The 19,627-nt window shown below is 35.3% G+C and overlaps 1 protein-coding gene across 4 annotated transcripts in view; it reads right to left on the bottom strand.

Moving 5' to 3' along the window:
• The window catches only part of LOC131069604 (ceramide kinase), a 70,182-nt gene extending 50,912 nt beyond the window's left edge, over positions 1-19,270 (bottom strand). For 2 of the 4 annotated variants that reach the window (XM_058005139.2, XM_058005143.2), the window contains exon 1: positions 18,875-19,270. In XM_058005139.2, coding sequence (XP_057861122.1) covers positions 18,875-19,048 — 174 coding nt within the window. In that variant the 5' untranslated portion in view covers positions 19,049-19,270. The remainder of the gene's footprint in view (positions 1-18,874) is intronic. The other 2 variants (XM_058005134.2, XM_058005142.2) reach the window with 2 other exon arrangements.
• Between the last annotated feature and the right edge of the window lie 357 nt (positions 19,271-19,627).

Here is a 19,627-nt window from a genome sequence, read left to right as displayed (position 1 = left end):
ACTACACAAAACCTAACGAACAAGAAAAACAAAAATCTTCCGTTGTCATGCTACTAGCAAATAAGTGTATATATTAGAATTTTTTTATGTTTTGATAGTTACAAACCCATTGAATTTGATGCATTCATTGATTCAGGATCGACAAGATCTTTTGCCAAAACAAAGGCAATCTGTAATGTCACTACTTTGAAATATAATTTAATAAATAATAATAATAATAATAAAATTAAAATACAAAAGAATAAATATAAAAAATTAAATTAAAATATAAAAGAATATAATTAAACATAATTAAAATTTGATTAAAGTTAATGAATGGTCAAAAGGCATGAAACGATAAGTTGTGACTCCCTCAAACGTGAGATATAAAAGGGAGAAGAGAAACTCATTTGAGGGGGGGAGAATTTGGAAAATGAGAAGTGCAGATCTGATTTAAATAAGAAATGAAGATCTGATTGTGGAAGGTTGTGTCCCTTTCAAAGGGTAGAAAGAAAGAAGAGTTGCACTCTTTCAAAGGGTGCTAATGGTGAAAGGGTGTGTCTCTTGCCAAAGGACATACATGATGAAGAGGTGTGACCTCTCCCTCACATTGAGAGATATAAAGGGAAGGAATCAAAAGCATCTAGTGACATCACCATGGATCAGATCAGATCAGAACTGTTATTAAGTTACACGCAGTAACATCTTTGTTCTTGGTGGTATGCATGGGAATATGTGTAATAAGTATGCTTAATATATGAAGCCCGGTAATGTTCTTATGAAGAATTAATAGTAATATTAATATGGACTGCACTATGTATGACAATCATACTTAATTTTATATATATTCATAAAACATGAGAAGTTAGCATACTTATAGTCTAAATCATGTTATTAATGTCAGTATTTAAGAAGATGGGGATGAGATGTTCCAAAGAGGGGCAGTCTAAATCCAAGCAATAGGTTAAGTCCCAAGATAGGGTGGGGATCAGCGACCCATAAGCCTTGAGGGTATAGACCCAAGATAGGTACGGGCTTGGATCTGTAAACTTTGAGGGAACCTATTGTATTTGGTCTCTAAGCGCTTTGGTAACATACATAGACCCTTCTCCCTTAAAACTGAAGTAGTAGCAGGGTCTGATAACTATATGAAGAACTATGAATAATGAAATTAATCATCTAATGAGGAAAATAAATAAGAACTTGTTAATAACTAATTGAAGAATATCAATCAATTTTGGTATATTGAAATAGATCAGGTAGAAGATTTTGTAGAATTTAATGATATGGATAATGACATTCTGTTGGGCTACTTATTTTTGGTCAAATACGAACTCTTCATTCTTAAAAGAAGACAAATGTCTTTACACCATAAAGATGAAGAAATCAAGATTCCAATCTTAAAATTAGTTACTTATAGATTGGATGGATTAGATAAGAATTCTACAAAAGAATGGGCAAAAGAGGTTTCAAAAGATAAAAATGCAAAAAATGTATTAACTCTAATTAAAGAAAGATTCGAAAAAGATTGTTCAAGTATGAATCCTCTAGAATTTTGGTCTGCAAAACAAGACGAATGTGAAATTAAGATAAGACCACAATGCATGTTTGTTATACCCCATGAGCCTACATATTTGCAAAGCCCTAGTGAAGTTTAGGAAATGGATGAACATTTGAATGCGCTGCTAGAAGGCAATTTTATAAGGGAAAGTAAAATTCCATTTGCATGCCTTGCAATTTTGGTAAATAAAAGTGTCGAAAGAGAAAGAGGTAAAAAGAGATTTTCCATAAATTATAAAACTCTTCACCTCTTCATAATATTGTTTTGCCATTCCATTATCCCATACTATCCACCTCAGACTTAATCAAAAGAGCAGCTAATAAACAAAAAAATTCAAAGTTTGACTGTAAATTAAGATTTTGGCAGATCAACGTCAAAGAAGAAGACAGGTATAAAACAACATTTTCAATTTAGTAAGGTTTATTTGAATGGAATGTCACGCCATTTGGTTTGTGCACTACGCCTGCATACTTTTAGAGAAGAATGGATAAAGCTATCAAACACTTGAAAGACTTTTGTGCTGTCTACATTGATGATATAATTGTTTTCTCTGATAATGTTACAAATCATATTAAGCATCTGAAGAAATTGTATACAGCTATAAAGAAAAAAAGGGATCTGTCTATCAGCTAAGAAGATGGTGATTGGACAAACAAAAATTAATTTTCTTGGATTACATCGTCATAAAGGAAAGATCAAATTACGATCGCATGTTGTGAAAAGGATCCAAGAATTCCCAGATATGTTGACAAATAAGAAACAAATTCAAAGGTTTCTTGGATGTTTGAATTATGTGGCACCATTTTATAAAGAGCTGGCCAAAGACAAAAAACAAGATTCAAGATCAACTTAAGGAGTCATCCTCCAGATGGAATTTTCAAAACCACAAAAGTTGTACAACAAATCAAAACCAATGTCAAAAATTACCCAATCTATTAGCCAGCACAAGTAGCGAAGTTAGCTTGGGTCATGAATTTGCTCCCCATTGGTCTCGAGTTCGACTCCAAGGCTCGAATTCACCCGATGCACGTGGCTTGCGAGCAGCTACGTACATCCCTAGAGGACTCATCTTGCCTCATCTCGCCCTTTCTTGGCCCCAACTTGGCAGTTTGTAAGCCCAAGGTAAGGCAAGTTGGACGCTGGGCTAGGTCGCAGGGATACCTCTAGTGTAAAAAAAAATTACCTAGTCTCCAAATACCAACATTAGGTAATCCATTAGTTTTCTATACTAATACATCTGACACAACATGATCTGTTGTTTTGATTCAGGAATTCCCAAACAAAAAGACAAAAATTTGTGGTTAGAGATCAGGAACATTCATAGATACAAAATCTCGGTATCACATTTATGAGAAAGAGACTCTTGCAGTAAAAAAGGGAATTGAGAAATTCAAAATATTTCTAAAACCAAAGCATTTTGTTTGCAGAACAAACAGTCAAACTATGAGGAGGCTTATGAAGAAAAAACCTAATAAAGATATCGCATAGGAGAGAATTGCTCGATGGTATTTTGACTCTTTTGGTTATGATTTTTACATAGAATGGATTAAAGGGGAAACCAACCCACTTGTTGATTCATTAACCAAGGAACTAGCTGCAGCCATTCAAATCCAAGTTGGTGATTTAGTGCCTCAATGGGAACTACTAGATGGAAGTATCATAGAGCTTTCGCAGCTTCCAATACAAGTCATTACAATTTTTGTTTAAGTATGGATTTTGGACAAATGATTGCGAGATCTCAAAAGACTCATCCTGGAATACCATGATCAAAGAATTCATTCTCCAACTGAAGAAAAAAGTTTTTAGAAACTTTTGGGTTATCCTATGCTCCAATTGCTTTCACTTGCAAGAACCATTGCTCTATGGATATACAGATTACAAGATTTTAATCTTTATGTAGTACCAATCCAACCAAAATGAATTTCCTTAAATATTGTAAGTTTGGATTAATTAATAATGTTACTTTCTTGCAAAGTGAGTTTGAAGACAATGCAGATATATTTACTCCAAACTTTCCACCTAATATGAGACAGTTCTATAATCTCATAAATGGAAATTCGTTTCATGTCATTTTCAACGAGATGGTTGATTATCTAGTTGGACCAAGAGATTATTGTCTCCCAAGGGTTGAATTTTATCCTCTAGCATACCCATGGTTTCCAAAGGTAATGATTAAAGATACTATTCCAAGTCTATTTCCTACCAAATTAGCTATCCACACAGAATGGGACTTTGTAAGGGGTGAAGAACAAATCAAAATTGTCCATGCTTTCAATATAAGACCAAACGATTAAGATGATATTTTTGAACCTTTTCTAGATGATTTTTTGCCACCTAGATCTCACTAACGAGCACATGGGTTTGTCAGTGTTGTCAACCACATTATGATTTGACAACAAGATGCAAACCTGTCCAAAAAGCCATGATGTCAGCCATGTTAAACACTGACAATAGGATGCACACCTATGTAAAAAGCAAGATCCCTGTAGCCACTTACGAGTGTTAAGTGGACCATTCTCACTTTTTAGGTATATTAAAAGTGATAATAAAATAAATAATGGGTCATTAGGTTTAAATAAATATTAATATTCACACTTATAAATATTAATATTTATTGGACAAATATTCGTTCTCTAGTATTAATATTATGAGATGGTATTAATATCTAATTAGATTGTAATTTGCCATGATGAGCTTACTTCATCCTAAAGTATGTACTCCACTATGACAATATTCCAAAAGTACATACCATCATCTACCAATCCACTTTCACTATCTTCCAAAAATTCCATCTACCATTTACATCTACAGGTACTACCATTTACCACTCACATCTACCAGTAATCCATCTACCCCTTAACCTCCAAATGCTATAAATAGAGGTCTTGTGAGCTCATTTGAGGCATCAAGACTTGAGTGAATCAAGCATAGTAAATACTCTAGAGTCTAGAGTCTTAAGGCAAGTTAAGAGTATCATCTATCCTTGCACTCCCATGCAATTTAGGAATATAAGAAATTAACTTGCATAGGGTTTTAATTTGTCATACGATCTATCTTTTATGTAATTCAAAGCATGTTATATTTCCGCACAATATATAGTGGATGACTAACAAGATTCAAAACTATCAAAATTTATATGAATGCATAGCTATATTATCTATTATAGTAATAATTATATTAATAATAACAACATTATATATAATATTATATGATTAATAAAATATCTTATATATGTTAATTTAAGTTATAGACATTAATATAATAAATTAAATACTATAATTAATTAAATAATTTGAAAAACTACATAGTTATAATATATAATAATTATATGTTATATTATTGATATTAACTATATATTTTATTTTTTATTTTTTTTATATAGTAGTTGAGGGTGTCAAAGAACCCTTGGCCTCAATCTAAGCAATAATTGAGCCCACTAATGATGGGATTGCAAATGGAGGAGCCCATCCCCAATAGAGACAAGATTCAAACCTATGAGCACATAGCCAACGAGCACAACAGCCCAACCAGATTTGAACCTAGGTGGATGTTGAAACAACACAATGCCACAACCATTGAACTTTGCCCATACTGGCATATATATAATTTCTAATATATTATATTTATAAATTATTTATCATATGTTATAATTATAATACTATTTATAATAAGATATCATATAATCCCCCATTCATGGGGCTGCATGAGATTATTCGGCTTCAAATCTAAGAGCGAACACTAGATGGATTCCCCCCAACTAACAACTAACACAAACTCAATTTCGATGGTGCATCCAAGGGAAACCCCAAACAATTGTAATGTAGCCACTTTGAAATAGAGTATAATAATAAATAATAATAATAAAATTACAATACAAAAGAATAAAAATTAAATTTAAATTAGAATATAAAATAATATAATTAAATATAATTAGAATTTAATTAAGTTAATGAATGGTCAAAAGATATGACATGAAAAGTTGCGACTCCCTCAAACATGAGATATAAAAGGGAGAAGAGAACCTCATTTGAGAGGGGGATAATTTGGGAATCAGAAGTGCAAATCTAATTGTAAAAGGTTGTGTCCTTTTCAAAGAGCAGAAATAATAAAGAGTTGCACATTTTCAAAGGGTACTAATGGTGAAAGGGTGTGTCTCTTGCCAAAGGGCATAAAGGATGAAGAGGTGTAACCTCTCCCTCATATTGAGAGATATAAAGGAAAGGAATCAAAAGCATCTAGTGGGATCACCATCGATCAGATCATAGCTGAATTATTATTAAGAAATAGGCAGTAACATCTTTGTTCTTGGTGGTATGCATAGGGATGTGCTTTGTATATGAAGCCTGATAATGTTCTTATGCAGAATTTAGTAGTAATATTAATATAGACTGCAATATGTATGACAGTCGTACTTAATTTCATATATATTCATAAATCACAAAAAGTTAGTATACTCATAGCCTAATCTTTAATCTTACCTATTGCCCCACATGGAGGATTGGATGTGGAGTTGTTAGGGAAGGCAGTATTAATACCTCGCAAGGTAGATAAGACCTGCAGTGGAATGGACATGTGCTACATCATACAAAGGCAATGGATAAGGCCTGCGGTGGAATGGGCATGTGTTACATCATACAAAGGCAATGGATAAGGCCTACGGTGGAATGGGCATAGGTTACATCATACAAAGGCACTACTTGTGGAGGATGGTTTTTTGGCACCCTAACAAAAATACTTCCCAATCTAAGATTGATCATTAGGATTGATTAGGGATTAGACCTGGCTATTGTGATTATCCCTTGTGCAATGTATGCTAATTGTTCCCTAGAGCTAACAAATGCATATTAAAACATGCTAATTTTTCCCTTGTGCGATGTATGCTAATTGTTCCCTTGAGCTAACAAATGTATATTAAAAGATGCTTTAGGGAAGGAGGAAGTCCTTGGAGATGTTGAAAGCATGACACAAAGGTATGACAATAATTCTGATTTTTGCAACTGTAGCCAAACTATTGAGCATAATCATGATGTAGATGTGTTAGTAAATGACGAAAATGTTGCGAAAGGATCTACCAAAGTTGGCACGCAAGTTGGAAGTGTCAAAGATGAGGAATGTACAAAGGATACAAGCTCTAACAGTTCTGAGTTTTGTAGCAGCAGTCACAATTCTTTGCACTATCATGAGGTAACAGCCATTCCACGTGTGGAAGAGGGTTGTATGAAGATTCCTAGCAATGACACTCAAGAGTTCGGTGTTAAAAATGATTTATGCGTTAAAAATTCAAGTCACAGCAAGTCTGATTTTGTATATCAGACCTTGGAAGAGGTGAACAAGACACAGGTCATGTGTGATGGATGGTTGCAAAGAGCTAAAAAGGCAAGGTTATTGGCTACCCAAGCGAAACAGCATTTGCAAGAAATCGAAGAACGTTGCAACCAGCTAGATCAAGCAAAGAAGCAAGGGGAGTCACACCTTAGATCTCTAATTCTTCCAAGGGAAGAACATATTAAAGTTGGGCATACAAAGGAGGAGCTTCTTGAGATAAGCAAGCATGAAGAATATGCAATTATGTGTGAACAAGAGAAGAGGTATGATTCAGAAAAAAAAATTATTGGTACACATAACTTGCATCCTGAGACCCATGAGTTATCTTTGGTTGAAAGGCCATTAAATGCTCAAGCCTTAGAGATGTGTGACCACGTTGAATACACACTTAGTGGATCAGCCACTAATGTCATTGCTACACATGAGGTTGGGAAAGAGTTAGATCATTTCCTCGTCATGCGAGAGCAGCATGGGGATGATACTCTATCATCCTATGTACCTGTTGGTATCCTTAGCATCCCCTCAAGTCAGTCTTGCAGTTTTGAGGGTGTTGTTTGGTTTCATATCAGCAACATAAGAGGGGAGATTACTTGTTATTCAGCACCAATGGGGGGGATTCAGCACATCCAGGACAATTCAGCAAAGGGTGGAGATTGTTGTTGTGTTGTGGGTACTCTCAGTTATTCCTATCTCCACAAAGCAGATGGATGTGTGTATTGTTTGCATTGGGACTTGGGTGTTGACAAGGTTGGCACTACGGTTTGGATGGGTCCCATTGGTTGGCTTCACCACTTCTGGCATGGTGAAGTTGAGATCAGATTTGAGCAGCAGAGGTCTGGAAGTGTTTCTCATGGCAGACTTCAATACTTGCTATGGGATCCAGGGATTGTTCTAGATGGTGGATTGCTTCTTCCTTTTGTTGAGGTTGACTTAGTTGCACTATACAATGGTATCATGTTGATGCCACATGGTTTGGAGGGAATACTCTACAGAGTGATTTGGGATCCTGGCATTCAGCCGAGCATTGAGTATAGAGTTTGGGATTCTTTGGGTACATCGAGATTCCGGACAAGGTTTACAGTTGAGCATTGCAGCATGTTCAGTGTGCTAAGAGTATACCGGTTCATCCTTGGCCTTCTTGAACATGTTTTTTTTTTATGCACTATGCTTGTGCACAGGGGTTGGATAGTTGGAATGATGTTTGTCCCTGCGCAGTTGTGTTTATGTTGGTGCTACAGGAGTTCGGTTGGAGATGTGTGGGACATTTTATAGTTCATCTTTCAGACCTCTGGTGGAGTGAAGTTGCTTCGCAGTAGAGATTGCTTGAGGACAAGCAATTTCAGGGAGGGCGGACTGTAATGTCCATGTTTTCGTGAGCATCAGAGTTCGAGGGATTAGCCTATTATTTGGACTCTCGTAGGCTAACATTTGGGATAGAGAGTCTCGGTGGTAGTTCCACTTCTTCAGTTCAATCTTGGTTTCAGTTCCAGGGCCTTTGCAATCAATGTGTGGGCTTAGTTGAGGGGCTCACTATTTATAGTAAGTCAATCTGGCAATTGTGATATGTTTAGTCAGGGCACCTGGACACATGGGGGTTATTCAATGTTGACCCCAGCTTTTGACGGCACGTCAAAAGACTGAATATTGAGGGAGATATTAATATTTTAGTGGTTAAGTTATTTAATTAACTTATATGGATATTATAAAGTCATAAAGTGACTTTATTAAAATTAAGGCCACTTAAATATTATAAAGTGACTTTATTAAATTACAAGTCACTTAAATTTTATAAAGTAACTTTTAAAAAAAGCCACTTAAATGAATTGTGCGCCCAAGGTGAATATAACTATGGAGATGAATTAAATACATTTAAATGTATTTAATTATGATTTGGGTGTGGCTTTTGGGAAGTCGTGCTTTTTGGAGTTATAAGGAGAATTAGCAATTCAAACTCATTATTGCATTTTCTGAGACAAGGGTTTCAAAGGGTTTGCTATTGAAGAACGTTCATTCTTCATGGATCTTTGATTCTGAGGCTGTGAAAGATCAACTGAATTATTGCAAATTGGAAGGGCTTCATTCAGGAGTCTTCATGTGCTTTATCAGAGGATAATTGATTAAGTTATTTGCAGATTTTGAATAATGAAGGAGGCATTACAGGTTAGAAGCCTCATCAGCTTTATTTTACAATTCCAATAACCAGCCGTACAAGTTCTTTGCTGGTCGTACTATTTCAGCCTGGCACGTGGGGTTCCAGACAAGGCATTTTTGGCTGGAGGCTGAAACGCCTCCCTTTCCTGCAATTTGAAGATACATTTCCCAACGCCTAGCCCTGACAGGTTGATGTGACTACTTTCTAATCAGAGAAATTGCATTCAAGTCTTGTATGTCCATTTTGGTCAATTTCTCAGTTTTGGCTGGCAAACACCAAATTTCTTCATTTAAAATAAGCTAAGGACCTACGGGTATGCTATTAGCAGTAGGAATTATTGTAGCAATTATCTTATTCATAATATAGTTGCAGTTGCTCTCAATTCTTTTCCAGTTCAGTTTTATGTGCATTTCTTGCTTGGCAAAAGTGTTTTTTTTTTGTTTTAATTTTCTAAAACCCTTGAAAAACACCAAAACGAACCAGCAATAGTTTGTCAGAGAAGTTAGAACCAGCAGGGTTCTTACATGTTTTAACTTACAACACTTGTCAATCTTTAGAAAAGAATCCGAAAAGAAAACATATCTGAAAAGACTACAAAACAGTTTATGTTCCTTCGAACTTCTATCAAACAATAGGTCACATTTTCAAAACAATACAATCGTCACCAAAAGACACGTCCATGAAATGTCCTTCCAACATAGCATCTAAACTTATTAAGTACGCCATACACTCGAGCTAAAGACAAAGAAAGATGTGTCAAACTGTTTTGGCCAAACAAACCAGCAAGCAAGTGGCATGGCAAGTAAGTAAACAAGCTAGCAACTTAAGTAGCTAAATCCAAGTGTCTGAAATTTAAACAACCTTGATCAGCACCCTTTGACATCAATGACAACATACTCAACAGAAATGTCCTTTTTCCAATGCAAACTAAAATATCAACAAGGACTCGATGTGAACCCCCAAGGTTTGCTGCTATCACACAAGTACAATAGATGTTCCCCCATAGGAGAAAGAAAATGAGGATATGAATCCCCTCCATAAACAAGTAGCTCTTTGTCAATGATAAACACCTAATGACAGAACATAATCCACTGCCTGCAAACAATAGTTCTCCTCTTAGGAAGAAACAAATCCCCTAGTGATTGGAGAAGACATTCCCATAAGATGGATGAATCAAAAATCCAAATCCGAATTCAGACCTCATGTCATAAGGAGATGATATCAATCCAAAAACCTGCGAATATTGATGTAGAACAAGCTGCAAAGATGATGAAAATGGTGTGCTAACAACAATGATGTGGCTGTCAACAAAGAAGAGATGAATGTTCTTAAAATAATCCTCCAAATCTACAATCTGAGACTCCACAAACAAGGATGATATGTCTACAATATACAAATCCTATGTAGCTATGTCTAAAAGATGATGAATGTCCTGCTGTATTGAAACAATGGGGGGCAAAGATGTGGTACCAAGCTGATCAAGAACAACTGAAGATGGAGATCTGGTCTCAATGTAAAGATTAGGAACTAGGAGACAAGCCTTTGATCCATCAGAACATGCAAGACCTATGATATACTCAAGCTCCTCTAAAGTACCATCATCAAAGGTATACAATCTACATCTACAAGGGGAATGTGACAATCTACAACTACAAGGGGAATGTGACAATCTGCAACAAGATCCTTTGGAAATGGAGAGACATGAAGATCTCCATAGATCTCCCAAATTCAATTCCAAAATGTGTGGGGACATTCAATGTCTGATATAGCACACGTAATTTGGATCAACACTAGTACAAATCAACCCTACAACATAGTCCATGATGTTACCCCAAGTTGATTTACCCCCTGGTGTGGCTGATTCAAGTATGAGTCCATACAAATAAGGCAAAAGATCAAGCCACCTGATATATGTCATGCTACCAATTTGCTGACATGACAACAAAAGGATGAGCTGAAAAACCCATGACACCTCCTCAAATGAAAAAATCAGAGACACCAATAACCTAAGTGAATATAAAGCAAATCAACTAAAATCATCTAATGCAAACATAACGTTTCCAAGTGCCAAAACATCCAAGTAATTGACCAATATGTAAAAACATAGAAATATAAATAAAATGTACCTAGGCTAGATTCTAAAAAAAGGGCATGAATGGATCTAAAGATCTCTGAAATACCTTGCCAATTCCACAAGAATGGCAAAAATCAAAGATGCTAGCAAAAAAGTGCGCTCAGAAGTAGAAAATGATGATCTAACTTTGATTGAGGATAACATGAACCAATAGCAAAATCTGATTATGAGACCTACACCATTGAAAAGTGCTTGGAATCGACTTTCCAATGATATCACATTTGCCCAATTTTGACTATGTATGCCTAAGTTATGGCCAAAAGAAAAAAATAGTTGCTTTAAGGCCAAAGGAGACTAGGAGGCAGACATAAAGCCAACCTTACAGTGTTTGTTAATGTTTGTAGCTTGAGTCGAATGATCATTTAGAATACATATAACATATGTTGATTAATAATAATATATTATTATGTTATATTATTATATTATTATTAATCATATAAAATATATTCAATATTAATCTATTATATTATTCTAATTTAATAATTGATTGATGAAACATTATAATATTGATTAAATTATTATAATTAAAGGAGAGACATGTCCGTTCAAGGACATGCCTCTCCAAAGGAATATATATAATATAATGTTATTCAATTTGAGAACACATAGAATTCCAAGAATGCAAGTATCAAATTGAATCAGATATATACATTAAAATACATCCAATAAAACCTGGGAAAATCAACATGGTATCAGAGCTCAGGCCTGTGAAGTTTAATTTGGAGGTTGGAGAGGGTTGGAGAATTCAGTTTTTTTTAGAATTATGGATGGAAAGATCTGTGTTTCTAGTTTTCAAATATGTTTATCTCATTAAATTTGATTCAGTTTTGTGCAAGATATGACAACTTTGGTGCAGGTCACTTGAAACCCTACCTAGGGTTAGCAGTTTTGGGAAAAATGTCATAACTTCTGTTTTAACCGTTGGATCTGGCTATAACTTGGAGGAAATGTTTGTAATTAGATTTTGTAACATCTCACCGAAGAGATTGAAAAAATTTGGTAAATTGCAAAAGTTATTAACGACTGTGTGTGGCAGATTATAATGAAAGTGTTGATCAAAATTATGAAAATGTTCTACATCATTCAAAGGGAATTATGATGAGAGATGATTCATGCGTGATATTTCTTATATGGGCTCACCTTATGAAAGGAAATGTTTTAAACTTAAGATAAGTATTCCATGTTTTATTAAGGCACATGAATTATTGAGTTTGTAATTTATGCTAGAAATATTGGCTAGTAAAATCTTGAATGCTTCTATCATTGGTATTTTTGTTCGAGATAATTTGGTTTATGAGCTATTTGTAATCTCTCTCTAACATACCTTCAGGACGAAAGCACAATAAAATTGAATTAAAGGGAGAAATAAATTGATGCTTATAAACGAAATTATGGTTGATATCAGATTCAGAGGGAGTCTAATATTTCATCAGAAGTAACCTTAGACAAGGAGGTCAGATGGTTGATATCAGATTCAGAGGGAGTCTAATATTTCATCAGAAGTAACCTTAGACAAGGAGGTCAGATGGCTGATATCAGATTCAGAGGGAGTCTAATATTTCATCAGAAGTAACCTTAGACAAGGAGGTCAGATGGCTGATATCAGATTCAGAGGGAGTCCAACATTTCATCAAAAGCAACCTTAGACAAGGAGGTCAAATGGTTGATATCAGATTCAGAGGGAGTCTAATATTTCATCAGAAGTAACCTTAGACAAGACAAGGAGGTCAGATGGTTGATATCAGATTCAGAGGGAGTCTAATATTTCATCAGAAGTAACCTTAGACAAGGAGGTCAGATGGTTGATATCAGATTCAAAGGGAGTCTAACATTTCATCACAAGCAACCTTAGACAAGGAGGTCAGAAGGTTGATATCAGAGGGAGCCACACCATCATGAAAATATGCTTAATGCATTCTTCTCTGTGAGAGATAAGTTTGAGGAGCAAGCCCTTGTTAATACACTCTTCTCTGTGAGGGAGAAGTTTGAGGTGAAGGCCCCTGTTCCACCCTTTGGGAGTAGTCATGGTGAACGTCATGATGAGATGAAAACATCTCGTTGAGCAACTCTGTGATGGGCACTTGTGTTCATACTTCAAATGCATTCTCATACATGGGAGTAGCCATGATGGATATCATCATGTTGAGTACCATGATGAATCGTGTTCCACTCTCTAGGAGTAGCCATGGTGGATGTTATTTCATGACTATATTATTAACAAGGATTCCTCCCTAGCTAAGAGGGAGTGTTGATGTTGTAGTGGTCACCCTTGTGAAGAGACAAATGGTGTCATTGAGGACCGACCCCTTGTGAAAGGGTGCCTCCCTCATATATATAGAAGATGCAAACTCATTCTCTGATCCATTCAATTTATGTGAAGAGCAGTTTATATATTAGTTAGAGCAGATCGATCCTCTGAAGAAAACCAATTAGATTTGCTCTTGTGAAATTTGCTTCAAGGAGTGAAGCAACATATATTGGGCCCGTATCTTGCATTATTGCTAGACATATTTGATATATAAAGACATTTTATGCTGGGTGCTTCTCCCTCGAGTAGGGGGGTTTTCCCTTGGAGATCAAACTGCAGATATTCTGACCAAAAACCTCTTTCAGAGTGAAGGTTGATCACTTCAGAAAAGGTTTAGGTATGATAGAAAAGTAATTTGCTTTGCAATTTGTATTTGCATGTTTAATGTGTAAACTTCTTTGTCATGACAGGACATTTTTGGATTTTATCCCCTGGGTTCATATCTAAGAGGTGACGATCTCTCAAGATAATGAACACTTGTATGGAGACATTATAAGGTGACGATCTTATAATGTCCAAACCAGTTATCATGGTGGATCTCTGGTGAATCATGGATGAAGCCATGATTGTGTTGTGGTAAAACATTCATATGAAATGTTAATGCACATACCACAACTTGGATAAGATGAGAATTTAAATCTTTCTCATATGATTATCCTTAAGTATTGCGTGTTTAGGCAATACTGATATCACGTGCTTAGGTGATATCCTGTCATCACAAGATTGACGTAATGGACATGTGTATCATGTGTCTAGGTGATACTTCATATCATGTATTTAGGTGATATAACATTTGTATAAAATGTTAGTGCACTTATCACAACTAGGATAAGGTGAGAAATTAAGCTTTCTCATATGATTATCCTTAAGTATTGCGTGTAGGCAATATTGATATCACATGCTTAGGTGATATCCTATCAATCGCAAGATTGATGTGATGAACTTCAAGATCACGTGTTTAGGTGATACTACATACCAAATGATTAGATGGTATGATTCTCATGAATGACTAAAATGATCACTATCTATTAAATTATGATGTTTGAATATATTGTCTACATTCATCTTACCTAGCTAAGAAGGAGTGTTAATTATGTTTTGTGTATCTATGGTGAGGGCCATAAGTGTTGACATGGGAGATCACTACACATTTTGTCTGATCATCCTCCCTAGCTAAGAGGGAGTGTTAATGTTTGTAGCTTGAGTCGAATGATCATTTAGAATACATATAATATATGTTGATTAATAATAATATATTATTATGTTATTAATCATATAAAATTTAATATTCAATATTAATCTATTATATTATTCTAAATTAATAATTGATTGATGAAATATTATAATATTGATTAAATTATTATAATTAAAGGAGAGACATGTCCGTTTAAGGACATGCCTCTCCAAAGGAATATATATAGTATAATGTTATTCAATTTGAGAACACATAGAATTCCAAGAATGCAAGTATCAGATTGAATTAGATATATACATTAAAATACATCCAATAAAACCTGGGAAAATCAACATGAGTGTTGGTGTTGGAAATAAGCCACACCCGGACCGACGATGGACTGGTCCAAGAGGGGCCAGTAGCTCAGTGGTAGAGCACTCCAGCAGCATATGGAAGGTCCTAGGTTCGAGTCCTAGCTGGTCCATGTCTCAACATGGTATCAGAGCCAGGTCCAAACTAGAAGCCCCAAGCACACGAGAGGTGTGGCTTAAGGGGGGGTGTTGGTGTTGGAAATAAGCCACACCCGGACCGACGATGGACTGGTCCAAGAGGGGCTAGTAGCTCGATGGTAGAGCACTCCAGCAGCATATGGAAGGTCCTAGGTTTGAGTCCTAGCTGGTCCATGTCTCAATAGTGTTAACGCGTTGGCATCAATGAATATTCCAAAAACATTCTCTACTGATGGAAAAAAAGGCATGTGCCAAAAAAATTCCAAGTCATCTAAATTATTCGCTATGATCGCCAAAGATTTTGTACTTGCATCAAAATATTCTTCGCCAAGGCAAAATATTCTGGATTCGTTGACATCGATTATCAGGAGATTGTTTGCTAGAATATACTATTGAAATCTCTAGGATTCCACTACTGAGGTAACTACAGTCATTGCTTGGGTAGGTAAGTGAAGGGCCGACGAGGTGTAGTGTTGGCCAAAATATGCCAACAAAATATTCCATTGGCCACCAACAAATTGAACACCGCCGACTGGTGAAGTCCACCTGCGGTGATGGGCTGGCATTGACCTGGCGTAACCTATTGGCGTAGGGGTACAGCAAGGTACTATACCCTACGTCCAATAAATGCCAACACTTTTTTATTTTATTTTGAAATTGAATTTTTCTTTTGTTTTTTTATATTTTAAATTTTTGGAGAAAATTAAGAAAAAACTAGAGAAATTTTTTTGAGATTTTCCTAAAAATTTTGGAAAAACCAAAAATAATTAAGAAACAGGAATGTACCTTATAACACAAATCAAGGAGAATTTATGACAGCGAGAGTCCTACTACTAAAAAATATTTGCTTTTTTTTCAACTTCTTGGATTTGAGCATTTGAACAGTTGATCCTTACATTTTTGGCACTGGATCCAATAGTGATGTTTGTTTTGTTTCAAGATGAGCCAATTTTTCCCTTAAAGCCAAATCTCTCAAAAAACAGACAGGAAGTCACAAATTTGATGTTATAATACCATGTTGGAATTGATAGTGAACACCCCCCCCCCAACTCCTAGAAATCGCCTACATCCAAAACGCCTATCACGTCTGAAGAGAAAAAGTCATGATTATGCTATTCAACCTTGACAGATGAATTGATCCAAAGAGGAACCTGATATTGAGATTAACCTATAATGAATTGAATTACCTAGTTAAACTTGGATACAACTAGACAATTACAATGATCACAATGAATGCCTATAAAAGCATAAAGCTAAAACCATAACTAAAACTAGTGAAAAAACTGCAACTTTCTAAACATTGGTAACCCCTCGATGGAATTGCTCAAATGAATAGAAAGGTTTTCATCCTTGAATCCATTTATCAAAAGAGTATTCGTCCTTGGGCAAAAAGATGAACATACATTAAATCTCGAAAGAAAGGGGTTTCATTTTGTAAATCAATAATCTTCTTCTAGGGGAAGAGCACCAGTTACCGTTCATGTTCCAATAACCATTCGCTCCTTGCACATCCAACCCCCCAATTACTAACTTTAAAAAAATCAAAAAGCAAATAACTAAAAGCTCATTAATAAATTACACATGTACCAATAACTGCTCATTTTTTAGCTTTTTGGACTATATTTGGCCCATTTGTGCACTTTTTATTGGCACCCATAGCACACAACTACTAGGGCATTTGTGCATAAGTATTGGCAATTTTAAGTGCACAGTTATTGGGGCATCTTTAAACAAGTATCGAGCAACACTTTGAAAAGTTTACTTTTTGACCCTTGCGCGCATAACGAATCCCACAGCATGCATCGTTACTACCCGGAAGCCAAAACAATAGCTATAAGCACCTAAGTAGCATGTAAAGACAACCAAAAAAAAAATTGTCAAAATCCGATGTACCGTTTAGAATATGTTAGTGCACAAAGTTAGCTATAACGGCTGCTGGTACACTCCCCCTATACTCAACTCCTTATATAGACACTTCAAAGAATTGTAATTAAATATTATATTATTTTCCCCTTTTCCCTCTAAAACATTATTTTTTTAAAGTCTAAAATGTCCTTTTAATAAAACATTACTTTAGCCTTAGCAGCACTTTAATAACCCTCTTTTAATAATAAAACATGAGTTGCCCATTTAGCAATGTTATAAAATAAAGTTATTTGGACAATTCAAGTTAAATTATTAATTATTTACTTAGCTCAAAAAGGGGACATGGAACACAAAGTAATATGGTGCTAAAAGACATCCTTGTCTAATTGACCTACAAATTCCAAATTGCTCAAATTGGATGTCGTTAATATTAAGACAAGTAGAGGCGTATGCAAACTAAATTCTTACGAGTTGAAGAAAGTTATTTCTAGAGCCAAGAGCCCAAAGTATGGAAAGAATAAAAGGCCATTCACTCTTGTCATAAGATTTTTAAAGTCAATTTTGAAAAAGATGGTCGACTGGTTTGAACTTCTTATAGCCCACTCCATACCTTCCCATACACCAATAGGGGAGAGGGACCAATAGGTGATAGGGGTACAAATATATGTTATAGTACATGGACAAAATGAGACCAATAGTGGTGGTGCCCTAAAAATGTCATGTCAATGCTTATCCCCAAAGAAAGTACCTCTAAAATTCAAAAAATAACCAATGATGGATGCCACATCAGCGCACAAGTAAACATGACTTAGTGCACATCTATGCGTCTTATAACCATTTGGAACACCTTCACAAAGATGCGTGCTAATGTGGCATCATATTTGACCATATGGACTTGAAATTTTGTTTTTAAGTAGGGGACTTGACAAGTAAGCTGCTGTGTAAAATTAAGAAAATTTTGAAATGTCCACATATGATTTTGAGAAGTGTGAAGTTAGGGTGAGCATGTATTAGCTCCTCTCCCCTAATGTTGTTTCAAACACATCTTCTTTTGATGAAGCCAATCTATTCGAGGTAAACCACCTCAAAGGGCAAAGTAGAAATGCACAAACCCAAGGCTTTGGCAAATCAACTCTAGATCACCAACCATAAGTATGAATTTGACATTGCCTTTGTTGATTATTTTTTCAAGGTTGTCGGTTTGGAAGGCTCATTGAGTTTTGAATTAAATGGCAAGCCATATTTGGCCATGCTCGCTATAACTTCATGCAGATCTCCCAAGGAAAGAAGCATGTCACAAGTCACCATTTAACTAGCATCCAAGCACTGCTTATGAGCTTCTTCCAAGCTTGAAAAGCCTCTTGGGCTTTGAAGACATTAGGAAGCTCTGAGACATGATTATCCAATTTACAAATGGCCTTGATCTTTTGAACTGCATCCTATGCCCTCAAGGCTTGAAAATATTCTTTAGAGACTCGCCGCCAACCTGCAGCCAATGATGCCTAGATTTGATACGAGCTCCTCGAGCATGTATCAGTGATTTACCTAGTGAGCATATGTATCGTTCAAATTTGTTACTCCTGTGTTTCAACGTCGTGACCATATTTGTCATTCAAATTTGGCACTCCTAAACCAATACCTCGTGACGAGGCTTGGGAGCAAAACCAAACCTAACCCGTAGATATGAACTGCATACTTGACTAAAACATTTGCTCCATTGCAAACTCAAAACAGACATTAATTCAATGTATCAATTAAAAAAAAAATTAATTATTCGCAGAATTAAAGAGCATATAGGGTTTCAAGAAAATAAGTATATAATATTATTTCCTCTCGGAATTACAAGGCCGGAACTTAGAATTGTACCGTGTCTTCGGCGCAATGATGACATGACAAACATCTGTCGGTAAGAAGCGCTTCGACTTCGCCTTCGCCCTCCAATATGAAGCGTGAGCGCAAGCTCGACTGAGGAGGAGGACCGTCTGCCACCAAATTTTCAAGTCCGTCTTCTACCAGATGATTTTCTGAAAGCCCTTTCATGATTATTCTGCACAAAATATTTTGGTGCTTAAGAGAATTTTATGGAATTTTCAACTTTAGTTAGCATGTTTGGAGGAAATCTCATCGCAATTGGAAAAGAAACAGAGGAAATGTGTTTCCAGCCAAATTTAGGACGCGAAACAGAAGCAATTTATACGCTAGATGAATAGCAGCAAATATATTTGTTATAGTATAAAAGCTAAAAGCATCTGTTAATTTAAGAACTGAATTGCACCTGTCGGTGTTTGACTTGAAGGTGTAATTTTTGTCTTCTCTGTTTTAACAAAACTTTGTTGGATATGGTTATTATTAGTCTTTCTTGTAAGATATTATTGCATTTATCTAATCTAATTTTATTTTTATTAATTAATTGAATCAATCAATATTTCAAAAAAAAATTTGAAATAAAATTATAATTCATATTTAATTTATATTTTATAAATTATAAAAATTTATTTTTCTTATTTTTATTGATTCATATTGAAAATAATCTAATTATTATTTTTCAAAGATATTAGAATGTGTGTTGGAAAGCACATTAATGAAATGATTGCAACTAAATCAGATAGTATTAAGTCT

This window comes from Cryptomeria japonica, chromosome 6 (assembly GCF_030272615.1).
Source record: "Cryptomeria japonica chromosome 6, Sugi_1.0, whole genome shotgun sequence".
Taxonomy (NCBI): domain Eukaryota; kingdom Viridiplantae; phylum Streptophyta; class Pinopsida; order Cupressales; family Cupressaceae; genus Cryptomeria; species Cryptomeria japonica.
Note: the sequence above shows the minus strand (reverse complement) of the source record. Positions and strands in the feature narration are given on the sequence as shown.